The sequence below is a fragment of the Typopeltis vanoorti genome, chromosome 3 (assembly GCF_054136105.1).
Source record: "Typopeltis vanoorti isolate ZY-2024b chromosome 3, IOZ_Tvanoo_1.0, whole genome shotgun sequence".
NCBI classification, from domain to species: domain Eukaryota; kingdom Metazoa; phylum Arthropoda; class Arachnida; order Uropygi; family Thelyphonidae; genus Typopeltis; species Typopeltis vanoorti.
Window position 1 is genome coordinate 159632049 of NC_143551.1, and position 16025 is coordinate 159648073.

The 16025-nt window shown below is 33.0% G+C and overlaps 1 protein-coding gene across 3 annotated transcripts in view; it reads right to left on the reverse strand.

Moving 5' to 3' along the window:
• Positions 1-16025, reverse strand: part of LOC150108703 (protein turtle homolog B-like) — a 213518-nt gene that overhangs the window by 67777 nt on the left and 129716 nt on the right. For all 3 annotated transcript variants that reach the window (XM_090416171.1, XM_090416172.1, XM_090416169.1), the window contains 2 exons: positions 10835-10885; positions 9645-9983 (listed from right to left, as the gene is read on the reverse strand). In XM_090416171.1, coding sequence (XP_090272297.1) covers positions 9645-9983; positions 10835-10885 — 390 coding nt within the window. The remainder of the gene's footprint in view (positions 1-9644; positions 9984-10834; positions 10886-16025) is intronic.

Genomic DNA, 16025 nt, shown 5'->3' on the forward strand with positions numbered 1-16025 from the left:
TGATTGTACAAGAGGACAACGAAAACCATTTTCTTACCTACGAGCACATATATATCAACGTTCTCTATTCTTATTCTAAGTCTATCGAACACTTTGCATTCAGGCCAACTGTATGGATTGCATTCTACGACATTCTTTTATGACTTCAATGATATTCTTAAGGTGAGGATTGTTTGTTTTCAGGATGACATATGCGAGTTGTCCAGGAGGAAATGCCCTGTTACTCACTCACTTTCGGGTGAAAGATCTGTTTTATTCAGAAGATATATTACTCCTCACCTCAGCAATAAAAATCGAACCTGGTTCTTTTCCCAATACAGAATGAAATGTGGCATCATCCCTCGGACTATGCTACGAATGCATTCTGTTGACAACAGAAACAGCCACTAATTAAATCCACTATCAAACACTTGCTGTTATGGAAGCGCAACATGATACTACCTTTAGTAAATCAGCAAATGGAACTAGTTTTTTACGTTATATACAAATACCTAAATCATTATTTTGAAATACACCCATGGAAAAAAATTTTCTAAACTAAAAAAATTGTGTCCGTTTAATGTAAGCTACACTGATGCTGTAATGTATTTAATTATTTACTTATACCAATATGATACGTTTTATGAAAGTGAAATCTTGATTATGGTTAAATTTTTAAAACGTTACGTAGGAATATTCGTAATGTATTTAATACTGTGCATGTATATGCCTTTCATGATTTCAAAAGAAAATAACCAGAATTATTTATGGAAAACTATGTCATAAGATACCACAAACAGTTCATGAAAAATTAATCATTCACATAAGTTGTTAATAATGTAATACGTATCTGGTGAGCTTTCAAAACTGGATATGCATTTCGTGTTTCATGAATAAATATTAAATTCATTATTTTTTATCGGGCTTTATTCATCGCTAAAATCTCAGAGCTGCGGGGAAGGTATCTGAAGGCAGCTGCAATATAAAATATTCAGTTTATTAGTTTCATTTCATTTTAAATATCTTTTATATCGCATTAACCATTAAAATACTTTAGACTGTTTTATATGTTTAATTTTTAATGTGATTTCGAAAGAAATGTTTATTATTTTTTCATTTTTATTCTTATGTTGTTTTTGCTTATTTTGTACATAATCTCTAGACACCAAACGGAACTTATTTCCAAGCCACTCTGGGCCTCTAATAAACGGGATGCTTCTATCACACCGGAAGATGAAATTCATCTCATAACTAAGCACAGTTCGAATCTCGTGATACTAACACCGCTGGATATTTATCATTTCAAAATTTGTTTACTCTTGTAGCTAGAACATTTAACATTTCGTTTGTGGTATGCCATGCGTGTGGGACTAAACTTTCTGCATTTTTATGACGATCACAAAATATATCCCTTTTTTGAAGTTTTTGAGAAAGAAAATACGAACATTGCATAGTATCCACTTTATGGAAAGCTGCATCTTGGTAAAGCGGTTTTTTATCTTCTTAGGATATTCCGTAAGAAAAATGTATGTTTATTTGTATATTTAGATATATTTCCAATATATTTAAAATATATTATCTTATATATATTGTCATGTAATCTGAAATTTCAATAACTCTCAAACTTTAAAAAAAAAGTATTTATTTTAGCTATGTAGCAATAAGCAATGATATAACTGCAAACATGGATATTTCCGCCCCATGTTTGCAGTTAGATATATGATACGAACCTCCTTAGCTCAGTCAGTATAGACTAAGCCCTTTAGTCAGAAAGACGTGGGTTCGATTCCATTCCCATCAGTGACGTGAAAAACCTTTATCTGGTCTCTTTCGATGGATGGTGAGTTAACCTGTCTCATACGGAGCAGGGAGTTTTTTCACCTGAAAACTCCGGTTTTTCGTCCCCCAGAACGGACAAACCAGCCCCGTGAACACATGCATCTACAGACATACGACACACGGAAGGCATAGGGCTAACCACCTTATCCTCGAGTTAAGGTTGCGTAGTCCAAAAGTACTTGGAAAGGTCGTGGGCGCTTAAGTGCCTGTTAGGACCACTGACAGGATGTATGATACCAATATAAAATAATCTCTTTAACAAAAATATAGTTTAAATTACGCGCGCGTTTACAAAAAAGTTAATGTTCCGAGAGATAGATTCCGGTATTGAGACTACATGTTTATTAAATGCGAACAGGATATGTGAAAAACCCGACAAGTTTCGTTAGTCGTATGACTTACATCATCAGGGGCATTGGTGTATAAAAAAGATTAAACACAACTAACAAAGATTAAATTCATAGTCGATTACATGTTTCTAACTGTAACATTGAAAAATTGAAACATTCGTTACTGAATGTTTGTTGAAGCATTGTTATTCGTCGTCACGTTCTGTGCTTCTCGTGTGTTATGTCCGAGATCTGAGGAAGTTAGATTTTTTTTGAATGCCGACCACACTTGGTGTAATATTAAACCTTGGTTTTTGTTGCGCTGTGTAGGTATTCTATGCATTTTTGCCGCTTCCTTGAATTTCCTTGTGAAACAGTTTTTATCAATATATAATAAAGTACTTTTTTTCAAAAAGTACTTTATGGCCAGTGGAAGTTGTGTGGAAAGCATGGCCTGATTTGTGTTCTCTTCTTTTTTCTACGTCTTTTTTTATGTTCTGCGATACGGATTTCTTCTGACCTTCCCGTCTGGCCTATATAACAAATGATACAAGAACAATAGATTTGATAGAGCCCTGTTTTTTTTTTTTTATGGGATGGCGCGAAGGTTTTGTGGCCTACATAACAAATGCGAAGGTATTTGTTACGTAGGCCAGACGGGGAGGTCAGGAGAAATCCGTATGGCAGAACATAAAAAAGACGTAGAAAAAAGAAGAGAACACAAATCAGGCCTAGCTTTCCACACAACTTCCACTGGCCATAAAGTACTTTGGGGAAAAAACAATCATGACATATATTGATAAAAACTATTTCACAAGGAAATTCAAGGAAGCCGCAAAAATGCTTAGAATTCCTACACAATGCAACAAAAACCAAGGTTTGATATTACACCGAGTGTGGTCGGCATTCAAAAAAAATCTAACTTCCTCATCTCGGACATAACACACGAGAAGCACAGAACGTAACGACGAATAACAATGCTCCAACAAACATTCAGTAACGAATGTTTCAATTTTTCAATGTTACAGTTAGAAACATGTAATGGACTATGAATTTAATCTTTGTTAGTTGTGTTTAACTTTTTTTATACACCAATACCCCTGATGATGACGACTTACGAAACGTATCTGGTTTTTCACGTATCCTGTTCGTATTTAATAAACATGTGGTCTCAATACTGGAATCTATCTCTCGAACTACTGAACCACAGAAACCTTCGCACACATAAAGTTAATGTTTTTTTAAACAGTACATATTTACAAAAAGCATTTATTAAAAAGTTGTCATTATAGAAAAATTAATTAAAAACATGCATTTAAGCCTTATTCCTAACTAAGAAAAGGTATCGTTTTTCATTTCTAAGTTAGGAAAAAATTAACGCTTAGCCTGTTTTCTTCATTATATATCAGAGTTACTCAATTCAACTATGCATACTTTTCAGCGTAGGAATCCTTTATTTTATAGAAGTATTTGAATGCGCGCGCGCGCGTGTGTGTGTGTGTGTGTTAATAAGCCTTAAGAAAAAAGCCTTCGCATTCCTACTTCAACCAGTTAGTTTCATAAATAACGCAATACGCATCCAAATGATATCAACAAATAAAAGCCATTCGATTAAATAGAATGATGAATAATTGTGCGAAACCATCCGCCATATTTATAATGAAGCGAGTAATGATGTTTGGTTATTGCAGAAACGTGACGCATGAAGTAACATAGAGAGGATAGGATAGGATAGCGGCTAAATTGAACTGTGGTGTTCGCCAATTACTGCGTTTATTTATTTGCATAGCGAACAAATGTATTCATTGAAGCTGACTGATCAGATCCAGACGTAATACAAATGCAATCTGTTGATTTCCAGAATGCAATATCAAATCTTCTAAGCGAATGGAAGCATGTTGAACAATCATGTGGATTGAACAATCAATTGAACAATCAATTGGATCTAAATGTAGCGCTGTGAAAAGTTTAATTTATAACGATAGTATATTCAGAGTTCTTAAATTTGTGACTAATCTAATCATTGTACATTGCATTAAAACAATGTTTAATCTTTCTTTAAAATATTTTATTTTATCAACATTTTTTGGTAAAAGTACAAGATTAATAAACTTCTTCAGACAATTCATAATCAAATACTTCGCTGTAATTTGCTTGCAAGTTAATTTCAGAACTAGACTAGAAATAATCTTTCTTTGATGTTTTGCCATTCGTCTTCCGTTTTCTTTGTCTTTGCATTCATTCTTTATTCAGAAGGGATGAGGAACTAGAATTTCTCCTGAATTATTCCTTCATTTCTTCACGATACGTTGGCTAACACGTTTATCTAAGTTTTTTTTTTTTTGCTTCACACACACACACACAGGAACCGCTTTACAAGCATTTCCCCCATCTTCATTTAGTATTCCAAGAAAGCAATGTTTAACTCAATCATTTCTTGTATAATCTCAGTATTATTGGGGTTATTTAAAAATATAAAGGCTGGAGCGGGTCGTACATGACGTAGGTTATAAATAACGAATCATGTGCACTCCAGTACAGAGTGAGAACTAAAGTCGATATTCAGGAAACCATCTCAAGAATAAAGAGCAATGGTGTTATCATAATGATAAGATGATCAATAATATCAAACCATAAAGGGAACTCTGGGAGTCACGATTACTTCATCTATGATGGAACTAGCTCTCGTTTCGTGATTATGAAAAACAGAAGGGAAAAAATTGATTACAAAGTTTGCATCGTATTATTCTGTTAGCCATAACGCAGACTTCTATTCTATGAACTCATATTGTTATTTTTATGTCTGTATCAGCATTTACAGAGCTAATCTAGCGTTTCCAATAGAATAGATCTAGAACTACATAGTTGTAGATATCCCAAATTCCGTAAACATCTTGTCAGTAGTGTGGTGATGATACATGTAACTTTAGAAACAGACCTTTTAAAGATAATGCTGATAAGTATCTATGTTAGTTAAATTCGGGTCCATTTCATTATGTCATAAGCTCCTTGATGTTTCTATTTCTCATTTTAACTTTTTTTTTTTCAGCTAGAGAACAGTATTGTCTAATAGTTTGGTCATGCTGATTAAGTTCTGTAATGAACAATGGAGGGAAATATCCAACCATAAACATCATCGTTATCACTATACATTCCTAGAAGCGCCTTAAGAAAGATATGATGAGATGTTTTTTTTTTATTGGGAGGATCAGACGTTTCCTAATTGAGCATGTTGTGTTATCTGCTAATATGCAATACATAGCAATAAATGTCTATAAAGGAGAAATTTGATAAAATAAAGGTGATAATTAATACTTATGGCAATTTTGCTTATTTTCTTAAGGAGTACCATTCTAAGGAGTAACGCTTTCTAAAGGGGTACTCCTTATAAATATTAATATCAATTTTAGAGGAGTAACATAAAAAATTTCCAGAAATAATATTTTATTTGAACGTGATAATTTGGCTCAGCATACTATTCGTCTTCATAAGTATTTGCCGAGTGGATAGAGTCCCCAATTGCAACAATCCTCAGCTCTTAGGTTCGAATACCATCATGGAATAGATGCTTCGAAGAAAAATTAGATAGCAGACCATTTTCATCACTCAGTATGAGACCATAACACAGCTTATTAGAAGCCTGATATGGTTTGAAAAAACTTCAATGTTTCTTGGATTTTAATTTCTGGATAAGGTTCCGGTTTATTTATCATCTAATTCACCCTAGATGTTCATCTGCAATCAGAATAACACAATTATTGTGCCGCACGAATGTCAAAAAATTATACTCTTCTCAAAAAGATGTTCAATAGACTGATTTCCTGCCCTACGAGCTTCGCGTGCTGCTCATTCCCAGCTAAGCGAGAATTTTACTTTTGATATTTTGTTATACAAAGTAAAATGAACATAAAATGTGACATGTTTTCAGTTTATTCAGTTCCTGGTAATTTAAACTACAAAAAACAGGCATTACTTTTTTGCAGCAGAGTATAGGAATAATAGTGCATTAATAGTAAATAAACTGAGTAATATTTGTGACATATCGTGTTAGTGCTTCAATAGATTTTCTGAGAATGTCACCTAGTGATTGTCGAAGTTCATTTTTCTGCCATATTCATTGGATAAATGTAATTTTAAAGGAGCGTGAAGTTCGTTGTTCAGAATTCGGTAAACACGTTCGATGCAGTGCGCTGATTATTTGTGACAAGCAACAGACAGTTTTCTATCCGTTGTTTGTCATAAATCGTTTTGTGGCTATTGATCGAATGAGGTGTGATTGTGAATGATGTGGCAGGAGGTTTTGCATTTTTTAGATTAAGAACAGTAGCGGATGGGAAGTTTTGATTTTACAGGAGCCATTCCTTATAAAATACAACTTTTTTGTTTATCGCTTTTTTGCAACAACTCTCAATATACACTTCAAAACATTTTTCAGTTTTCTTCATTCTGAGTTAAAACTATTGTGGGGTTTTTGAAATACGCTTCTGCTCACAATACATGCTTCGGTATATTTCAAATGTTATGCTTACAAAAAAAATTTTGTCCTTAATGGGATGTTCAAAAATTGTATCTCTTAAAAGTCTTGTTTTTTTCGAGCACACTTTATTTTATTATTTATCATAATCATATCTTTCTCTTAAAGTGTCGTTTACTAAATTTGGATAAATATCTCTAGAGCAACGATATTTATTGACTCTTATTTATTAATCAAAAGTTCTTTTTTTATTTTTCTTTCTTTCTGTTTTTTATATGCGCATGCTATATAAAATAAAATTTACAAGTGACAAGGAAAGAAAAGATAGAAAGCTACAATTATTTTTCTGTCACTTCGTAACGTTCTCCTTTTTCATTTTTTTATAGTTAGCGCGTTGACGGTCTCATAAATCATATTTCTGTGAGTGAAGCTTGCCCCCAGGTTGCATTCGTTTTATTTTATTTTATTATTTTTTCCCTTTATTCCCTTGATACTGATCTTCTAACAGCCGTATTAGCGAAATAAAAAGAAGTGCTAACAGAAGAAAATTTTATATATTATATATAATGCGGATAAGTGAAATTATGCTTCCTCCCCGTACATTATATAACAGAAATATTCTTTAATTAAAGAGAAAGGCGATTAAAAGCTGTTGTATGACTAGGCATTGCATAATACGAATTTTTTGTCGACACCAATGACGTTATACACTAACGAATTTCTTATAGAAATGCATTTCCTTAAATACATAATTTTTCTTATAGAAATGCATTCATTATTTAAGAAAAGAAAGAATGAATTAAAATTTAAAATTATCAGGAGTTAATGTGTTTTTAAATTTATCCAAGAACAGCAGATTCATGCTCTTCATCTTCTCTTGTAGCAAACGGTACTGTCTTGGAATATCTCTATCTGCTTTTTTCTTCGCGATTGTTCATGTCATTTGAATATCTTTAAGTGTTATGCTGATGATATTTAAATCGTAATTTGTCCAGAATATTTTCTTATGTTCAGTTACTTTTGGTGTTCATTTATCTTCAAAGCTAAACGTAAAATTTCATTGTAACAATATGTTATTCATTGACTTTATTTTGGCGTTTATATATTATACATTTTTGATATCCAAATAATTTTATTATTTATTAGTCATCGCTAAAAGTAACGCGTGACAAAAAAAACTGGGTGGGTCAAAAACTGTCCTATCTCTGTGGTTCTGTGTACCTTCGATCATATGAAATATTACAAACTAGTAATTTGCGTATAATATAATAGAGAGAGAGAATTAATTTGCAGTTGCAGTAGACTCAGTCTGGGAGGGGGCTGATTTTCTTAAAGTAAGCCCAATTAATGGCTTGAAGAACGGCTTCTAACAGACTAATAAAATTTACTTTATTTCAGTAATCGTCGCCCATCTCATCACACTTCATGATTGACTAAACAGCAGTGTCAATATGGTGCTTATGGGCATCATTCTCCATCACCGGGACTCAATTCACGTCACTAATAAATAACTTGTCATTTACTATAATGAATAAAGAGTTAACTGGCTAAGTTACGATGAAATAACCAGCGGAGGAATGAAGAAATATATTTAGGTAGTGTTTGGACGGTGATTACCTTATTTGATCAGTGCCCTATCAATAATAAATTTCTGACAAAGTATTCCATCAGTCGTCTCCCAAGCAGCTTCTGTTACTACTGGCCATCACAGAAGCACAGATTTGATTAGATAGATTAATCACCTGAAAATTATTTTGAATATGCGATAAAAACTGTATGCTGATAAAACGTTTAAGTATCATAGAAAGTTTTAACGTGATAAAATAATTATGCGTCCTTAATCTAGATTGTTCGGATGTATATATATTTATATATAAAAAACAAACTTCATGAATTCGTGAAAACGTTTTCGTCTCGCTTTCGTTCGAGATACTCTGCCATCTTCATGTCATCATGCATGAAGATGGCCGAGTTTTCTTTCAGGCAAGCATATGAGTACCGTCGATCAGTTATATGTCAGATAACCCCTTCGTGCTCCACAGACCAAACGAGGTGCTTTTGTAAGTCACTTCAGACCTTTAAGAAGTAGGGTAACATATCATACTGGGCGATTACAATCATCTTACATCTAAACACAATCACAGACCACCATGTCGCAGTGGGCTTAGAACACCCTCCCTCCCTCACAGTATTCATTCTTCCAAACCAGGAAAAACGCAAATGTGTTCACTTTGCAAGTCGATTATAACTTAATTGGGATGTCTAGGGATTATGATATTGCGTTATCCACTTGCGAGTCTTGAGTTCTATAATGTTCCGATGTTCCTTATTTTAAGAAATTCGACTATTTGAATACTGAAATTCGACATTTTTTTGTATACTCTTATTTTAAAACAAAACTAACACTTTCTCTTTTATCATAAGAATACAGTTTTAGATTCATAAGCATATACATTAATGAAAATTATACTATTTTGCAAGCTATAAGGCGAGCCCTTAGAAACTATAGTTTTAAATATATATATATAGAAATTTATGCATAGACAAGTTATCAAAATATTTTAAAGTGCTGAAAATTAAAATACAAACTTGTACACAGAGTTACTGAAGCAAAACAGTTAAGTAGTAAAATATATGGAAAATAGCAAAAAAATTACCTTTCTGGAGAAGTACGGGACATTTAACCAACATTTGTAATCAATCGTTCTTCATCAGGAAGATTAGATTCTATATTGCTGTATTTTTTCATCATTTTTTTATTTTTTAAATAAAGTTTTGAAATTAAAACTGCTCACGCAGTAATCAAATCAGTAGCGTTTATGCGAGGAATATTATTTGAAATTCCATTCTTTATATTTTAGAAATTATGTATTTTAAAACTATTCATTTCAAAAATAAATAAGTTTGTATTTATTTATTGAAAATTTGACTGTGCTTGCATAAAACGTATGTACACGAATCTTGTAAACCTAAGCATAGTTTATTGTCAGCAAAAAACGAATATATATTGAGAAAATACGTACCAACAACACTAAGAATCAGGTTATTAATATGAGTCCTTGCCCAGCGGTAATCTACTCGACATCTGTAAATACCCGCATCTTTCTCTTGTATTGGTTCTATCCGTAACACGGTTGGCTTGTGTATCGTCTCAAAGGCAGCTCGAGATCCCAGTGTAGTTCCTGGAAAATGCTTGGCTTTTTCTAGTGGACTATTTCTTGCATCTACACTGTAGATCGGAGCTCTGGAATCTTCTTTGTACCATAAAATAAGTGAAACTTTATCTTCATGAGTAGGTGGTTGAGTGATATTGCAAGGAAGTTCAGCTTTTCCACCAACAACTGCTTGATATTCAGGAAAAACTGCAATTTATGTAGTAAATAAGAACAGAATTAATCACAAATAAGCTAGGTTATATAATAATATTCTTATTCATAGCCAGAAAGTAATTCTAGTCATATTTTTGCTAAATAAGCAGACTACCTCATTGACAACGGTTATTGCAAACATACAACCCTTGTCATGAACGGCCAAAAAAAATCTACACGAACAATATCAGAAAACAGAAAAATGTAATTTACTTCCAATAGAACGGAAGCCACTTTCATATCACGTGTCATGAGGTTCTACTAAGACGTCGGTACAAAATAATGATAAATTAAATTTCTTCCGTCCCTGAAATTGATAATATCAGTTTCATACCACGTGTGGCACAGCTCGAGACAAAGCTGGTTACTAACAATGATAAATGTAATTGTTGTTTCAGGAAACGAGAAAATTTATAATATTGTTGAAATACTGGGTTTCTAAGAAGTAGCTCAGATATTTAATTTCGCAACAAGCCATAACCACAACTAAGACAGTTTTAAGATCTTGCTAAAACAACAAAGAGCTATTTCAGCATTCCAAAAGAAAACTTTTAAGTCAGTGCGTTAATCAGATATGATTTTCTGGCAGAAGAGATGCCAAAAGGCTGTTAAATTTATTTCAACATAAATGTACCAAAATCAAATGAATGAAACAAATAATAATGATGACATTAGTTCGTCATCTTCTTTCTCAAATCCATAGGTTCTTCTAATTTCCAAATTATTTGCGAATAGTCTTATGAATTGATGTTAAATAATGTATATGTTAAATAATAACTCATTTCTTTATAATTATCAAAAACTATTAATATCAAATCGAAAAAAAAAGTAAAGATTAATCATACCTTGGATTTCGTCCTCTACAGTTACCGTTCTTAATTTTATGCCAAAAGAACCTTAAAAAGAAAATTAATAATATCACATTAAAATGTTTTCATTTTTCAGTTTTTTTAAATAAAATTGAATTTTCATCATTAGAATGTCATCAAATATAAATGAAATTTAAATTATATGCAAAAACGTTTTTGATTAAAATTTTGCCAGGAAGTTTAATTTAAAAGTTTAAAGCAAACTGTCGAATAAATCAAAATAAAATTTTCTCAATCCGAAGGAAAATTTCAACCATGATGTGACAGAAATAAAACCATTTAGTCAAATATAATTATCAGAGATAAAAAAAGAAACCTAAATATATGCACATATAATGTTATTTATAACATTTTAATAAATCACAACATAAATTTTTGTTGGTTTTTAAATGAAAGCTATTCGAAAATCATGTCAGGTTATCATTTGCGACCACCGACGGCTAATGATGCCGACCTGAACGACTCTGATGTTTCCAGATTAAAATCATTCATGTTAATGACGTGAAGTTTGACTTTCTCTGGGTATCCGATTGATCTTGCAAATAGTTTTTGTTCCTATCGAATAGAAGTTCGTTTTATGAGTATCTTTTCTTCTTTTTTCTCTCATTATTTACTTTTGCATCGACATTTCATTCACTGTTGTCACCCATATTTCATCTATTGAAAACCAATCGTAAGGAAAGTAAGTTACAAACACATTTAGCAGTAAACCATTAACCAATAGTCAATATCTGTTATTTAAGTTTACATCTAGACTGCAAACACACACGAATTCTATCTGAAAGTCATTTATCTATTCATTGTACAGTAAACTGCAGTCCAAGTTTCCTCAGCTGGTTCATTATTTACCAAGAAACACTTCCGGAGAAAGGCGTTCTTCTCTCTAATGGAAATTCCAAATAAAATTCTTTTGTCAGCAGTTTCGACAGTTCTTAACACCCCATCAATATTAAAAACATGTGACCATGAAGCTAGTAATGATTTTACCAATCCTGTAATATTAAAAAGTCTTTTTCAAATTCTTTGTGCGAATTTTTTGTTGTTTATGCAGCATTTTATAAATTCTTTCTTCTTTCTTTATGAACTTTTAGTAAAATATGAATCAGTCAAGTTTTTTTTAAGACTCTGCATTTCATAAGGCTAAAGGAAATTCCGTTTTTTTATAACAAACTAGCCATGCGGAGTTTATTTACAGCCCTATTGAAGAGATGCCATCGTGCATATGTTAAGATATGTATGTGGCACGTCTTGTGGATTACTTTCATGGTTAGCCAGTGTAAAACGTTGAAGCAAGAAGGTTTTAAATCAAACTTTATCCCTCCCTTAAGACACACAGTGGAAGTGATGCACTGGCATGTATTCAGTCGCTAGTCAATGATATTTGGAAGAGGACCAAACCGCTCTATCCAGTTTACCCTTCTGAACAGCCTAAAGCAGAAGTCGGTCTTTTCCACTGTTATTGAAATATTAAACCGAATTTAATAAACTATTAGCCTGTTGATGCACTTCGATCAATAAGCAGCTAGTTATCTTTATTTAGTTTAGTCTTCTGATCAAGATAGTGTAATTACATCCGGGTCACTCTTATTTGATATATTAATTACTAATTAATAGTTACATGGAAACCAATATAGGCACAAACGTTTTTATTTATTAACTTAAAAAAAACTAAAGAATTGTACAAGGAAACATGGCTTTATTTCACCATTTTCATTTTTTACGATCTACTTATAGGACATAGAAATATGAATAATGCATATCAATAGAGATGAGAACAGGGAAAAACTATCATTAATATCAATGAGGAGAGATGATATTCATCGCCGGGTGTGAGAGCACGTTACTGCTTATTAAAAGTCCTAAGCCGCTTGGGAAATGTTTCATGTTTGGTCTCTAGAGAAGGATTTCTGATTGTGTAAAATATAAAAATAAAAATAAATAAATATATATAATGTGCTATATTATGGTTATATTAATGAAGACTTGCAGGTAGCAGAGATACAGGGATGGTAGAGATGACATTGAAGGGGCTAGAGGCACATCAAATTTTTATTCTGCCAAATACCATAGTCATTTCTATAAATTAGAATAGTCCACCTTTTCTTTTTCTATATCTAAGATCACAGAGTTCAATTCTGTAGGCCCAGAGAAATTTAATTAAAGCATAATTCATTGAACTGTAACAATAAGAATCACTTGTAAGCAGCCAATACATTCAGTGTAAACTTTTCCTCTTGAAGCTTATCAATTCCATTTCCATCCTTACTTTTATCCGCAAGAGTGCACCCTGCTTCACCATACTAAATGAAGTGGAAAGTTCATAATTTCTCTTTCACTCTCAATGTAGACTGAATGGCTACTTCTTCTAGGTCACCTCACTAATATCTTATAGCCAGAAAATTAACATGTCTCACAAGGATGTTTTGTGTCTGAGAGAACACTCGCAGCAATCATGTGCGATCCACATTTTCGCTCTAACACACACACACACATACATACAAGAGCAAGAGAGAGAGAGAGAGAAATCATTCATCTGTGTTGTGCTGTAGCCCATATTTTTATGACCGACTTTCCCTTATGTGTTTCAACCAACCAATATTCCCAATATTTCCACCGCACCAGAAATACAGACGCACATTTTCCCCAGTTACGCTCTCGGTCAACGAACCACGAAAAGATGGGAATGATCTAGCTGCATGTTTTTTTCATACTGACATCTTTACGGTAGCAGATAAAAAGAGAGCAGAGCCACTTCAGATGCTCATTTTGAAAAGCCATTCAAACTTTCTCTTATTCAGCTTTATACCGAAAAAAAGAAAGAAAGAAAAGCTTTCTTTAGTGTAGAATACGAGGGTCTTGCTTTCGTTTGCAACAAACTTTTTTTTTACCTTTCTGCTTAGAATCTTAACACACGGTTCTTTACTTTGCGAAAATCACCGACGTAGTTATCCACATTCTAATGATATTCAGGTCAAAATTTTTGTTTTTATTTTCAATTTTTTTTCTTATTGCATGGAATAATAAAGCTGTACACAAAAGAAATTACAATTTTCTGTAATATATTACAACGAGTAGAATCTAACAGTAATCTGAAATAAAATGCTTGTTTAAAGGAGAGGTTTGAACCAATGTTTATGCATCAAACCAATACGCGTGCATGTAACACTTACTAAAACTACAAGGTTCCATATTATGATAATTTCATTGGCAAAATCAATAGCAGTCGATCTATCAACTGAATTGCTATTTCTGTTTTCTGTTTGTCCTTAATAAGGCCATCGTTTTTGATTTTGTGCAACATCAGAATTGTCAGAAGGACACAGAAAAAAGATTCGCTTCCAGGACGACAGAAAAGAAATCGTTGTTTCTTCCAAACGCTTCTTTAATTAAAATTAAGAAGCTTTTTTTTATTTAGCGTCTACTTTTTGCTTCGTGGCAATGTTACTTTTTATTTTTTAATTCCGTTTTTCTTGTTAACTCGCATTTTTTCTCTTGTCATGTCCTTTTTATTTGATATTAATCTTTACGAGAGGTTTTGCGAGAAGATTTTAATAATTACTTTATGCTTTGTGTTCCTAACTTGTATCCGTTAGCCAACTTTAATTAAGGGACAGAACGGGACTTGTTGTCAATCTTTTTGCCTGCATCAGATTAGTTTTTGATTAATACCCGTGTCTGCAGTCCATGTGGAACACACCAAGAGAGACGCCACCTACATTATTGGTGGCGCAGTGTAAGTCAGTTGTTGTCACGTCTCTGAAGCAAGCATTCCAACAAGGCAATTTTTTTCAGAAGAGGATATTTTTGTCTTCTTCACCAACGTGTAGAGTTGGCTCGTAAGGTTTATTACACAGTTTTCTCACACTGTTCGAAATAGTTTGTGTCAATAAAGGCACTGTTTATATTCATTGCTACAAACTCGGTTACATTAATGATGACCTACAGGCACATCAGTAGAATATTAAACTACCGCTGAATCTGGATGTTGCACTCGGGCACGAGATCACTTAAACCCATTCTACTGTTTAGGTTGTGTACAGAAACAGTACAAGCGAACGACGAGGAAATCCATAAAACGACGATCAAAGCAATTGCTGTTTATCCCTACAGACCAGTGAGAAATGTTTCGTGAATATATCGGTCCCATTGCTGGAATAGCGCTCTGTCATGCATCAGCCCAAATCATATGTAAAGGGTGTCAAAGGATTGGTCGTCATAGAAGAGGAATTGTGATTTATGCATTCCTATCCTTCAAATCCACCGCTCTCTGTTATACGTTAGGGAACATTTCAATGTTAACGTGTGGTAGTCGTACATCATCTGTACCTGTAACAGATTCTTGCACATAGAAAGGGAGGGGGGGGATGTCAGAGTGTCATGCTGGAAGACAGTGTTGTTGAATGAATCCCTTACCCTTCATTACAGATTCTACACAGTTTCAGCTAATGATGGAACACCTAAATTTTGAAAGGAAGCATCCTAAATGAGACAATTTTTATGATTTGTTATTCCTTTTGATATAAGCATTTATTTCCAACATACGATGTAGTTTGGATCAGTTCAGAAATGAACATTTCTTACTTATTGCAAGTTACATTTTCATAAACCACGAAATATCATGAAATATCAAATAGAAAGTTTATAATCCTAATTTACATTTACTGGCATCTTCAAAAATGCAGCTTATTTTTAATATGAGAAACTCTGTGCCCTTTTAACTAGTTTTGAGATCGGTTTTCTGTGCCAAAAAACCTCTTGTATTGATCACAACTTTCTAATGCATTTTTGTTAAATGTAAGGTTTGTTTAATATTGCTCATTTTCATTCCAAAGGGATGATAATATTCATCTAAAGACAATCACAAACATCGATGCCTGATATGATTGGCAGAGTATTTAACGATAATTTAACGGAAGAGATCGGAAGATCTACCACTGGATATATTCAGAATTCTCATAATTCATTGTGAGACAACAATCTGATCTCATTGCTCTGCTGGTGTTCTATGAATTACGTGTTCGGTATGTATCTAACTTGTCTACTAGATCTTCCAGAATCGTTGATCCGATCTACAACAAATGTAACGCATTCCTTGTCCATAATATAGAACTAAAGTTTCAAAATTTCACACAAATATAAACTTATCACGACAAAAGTTATTACTTCA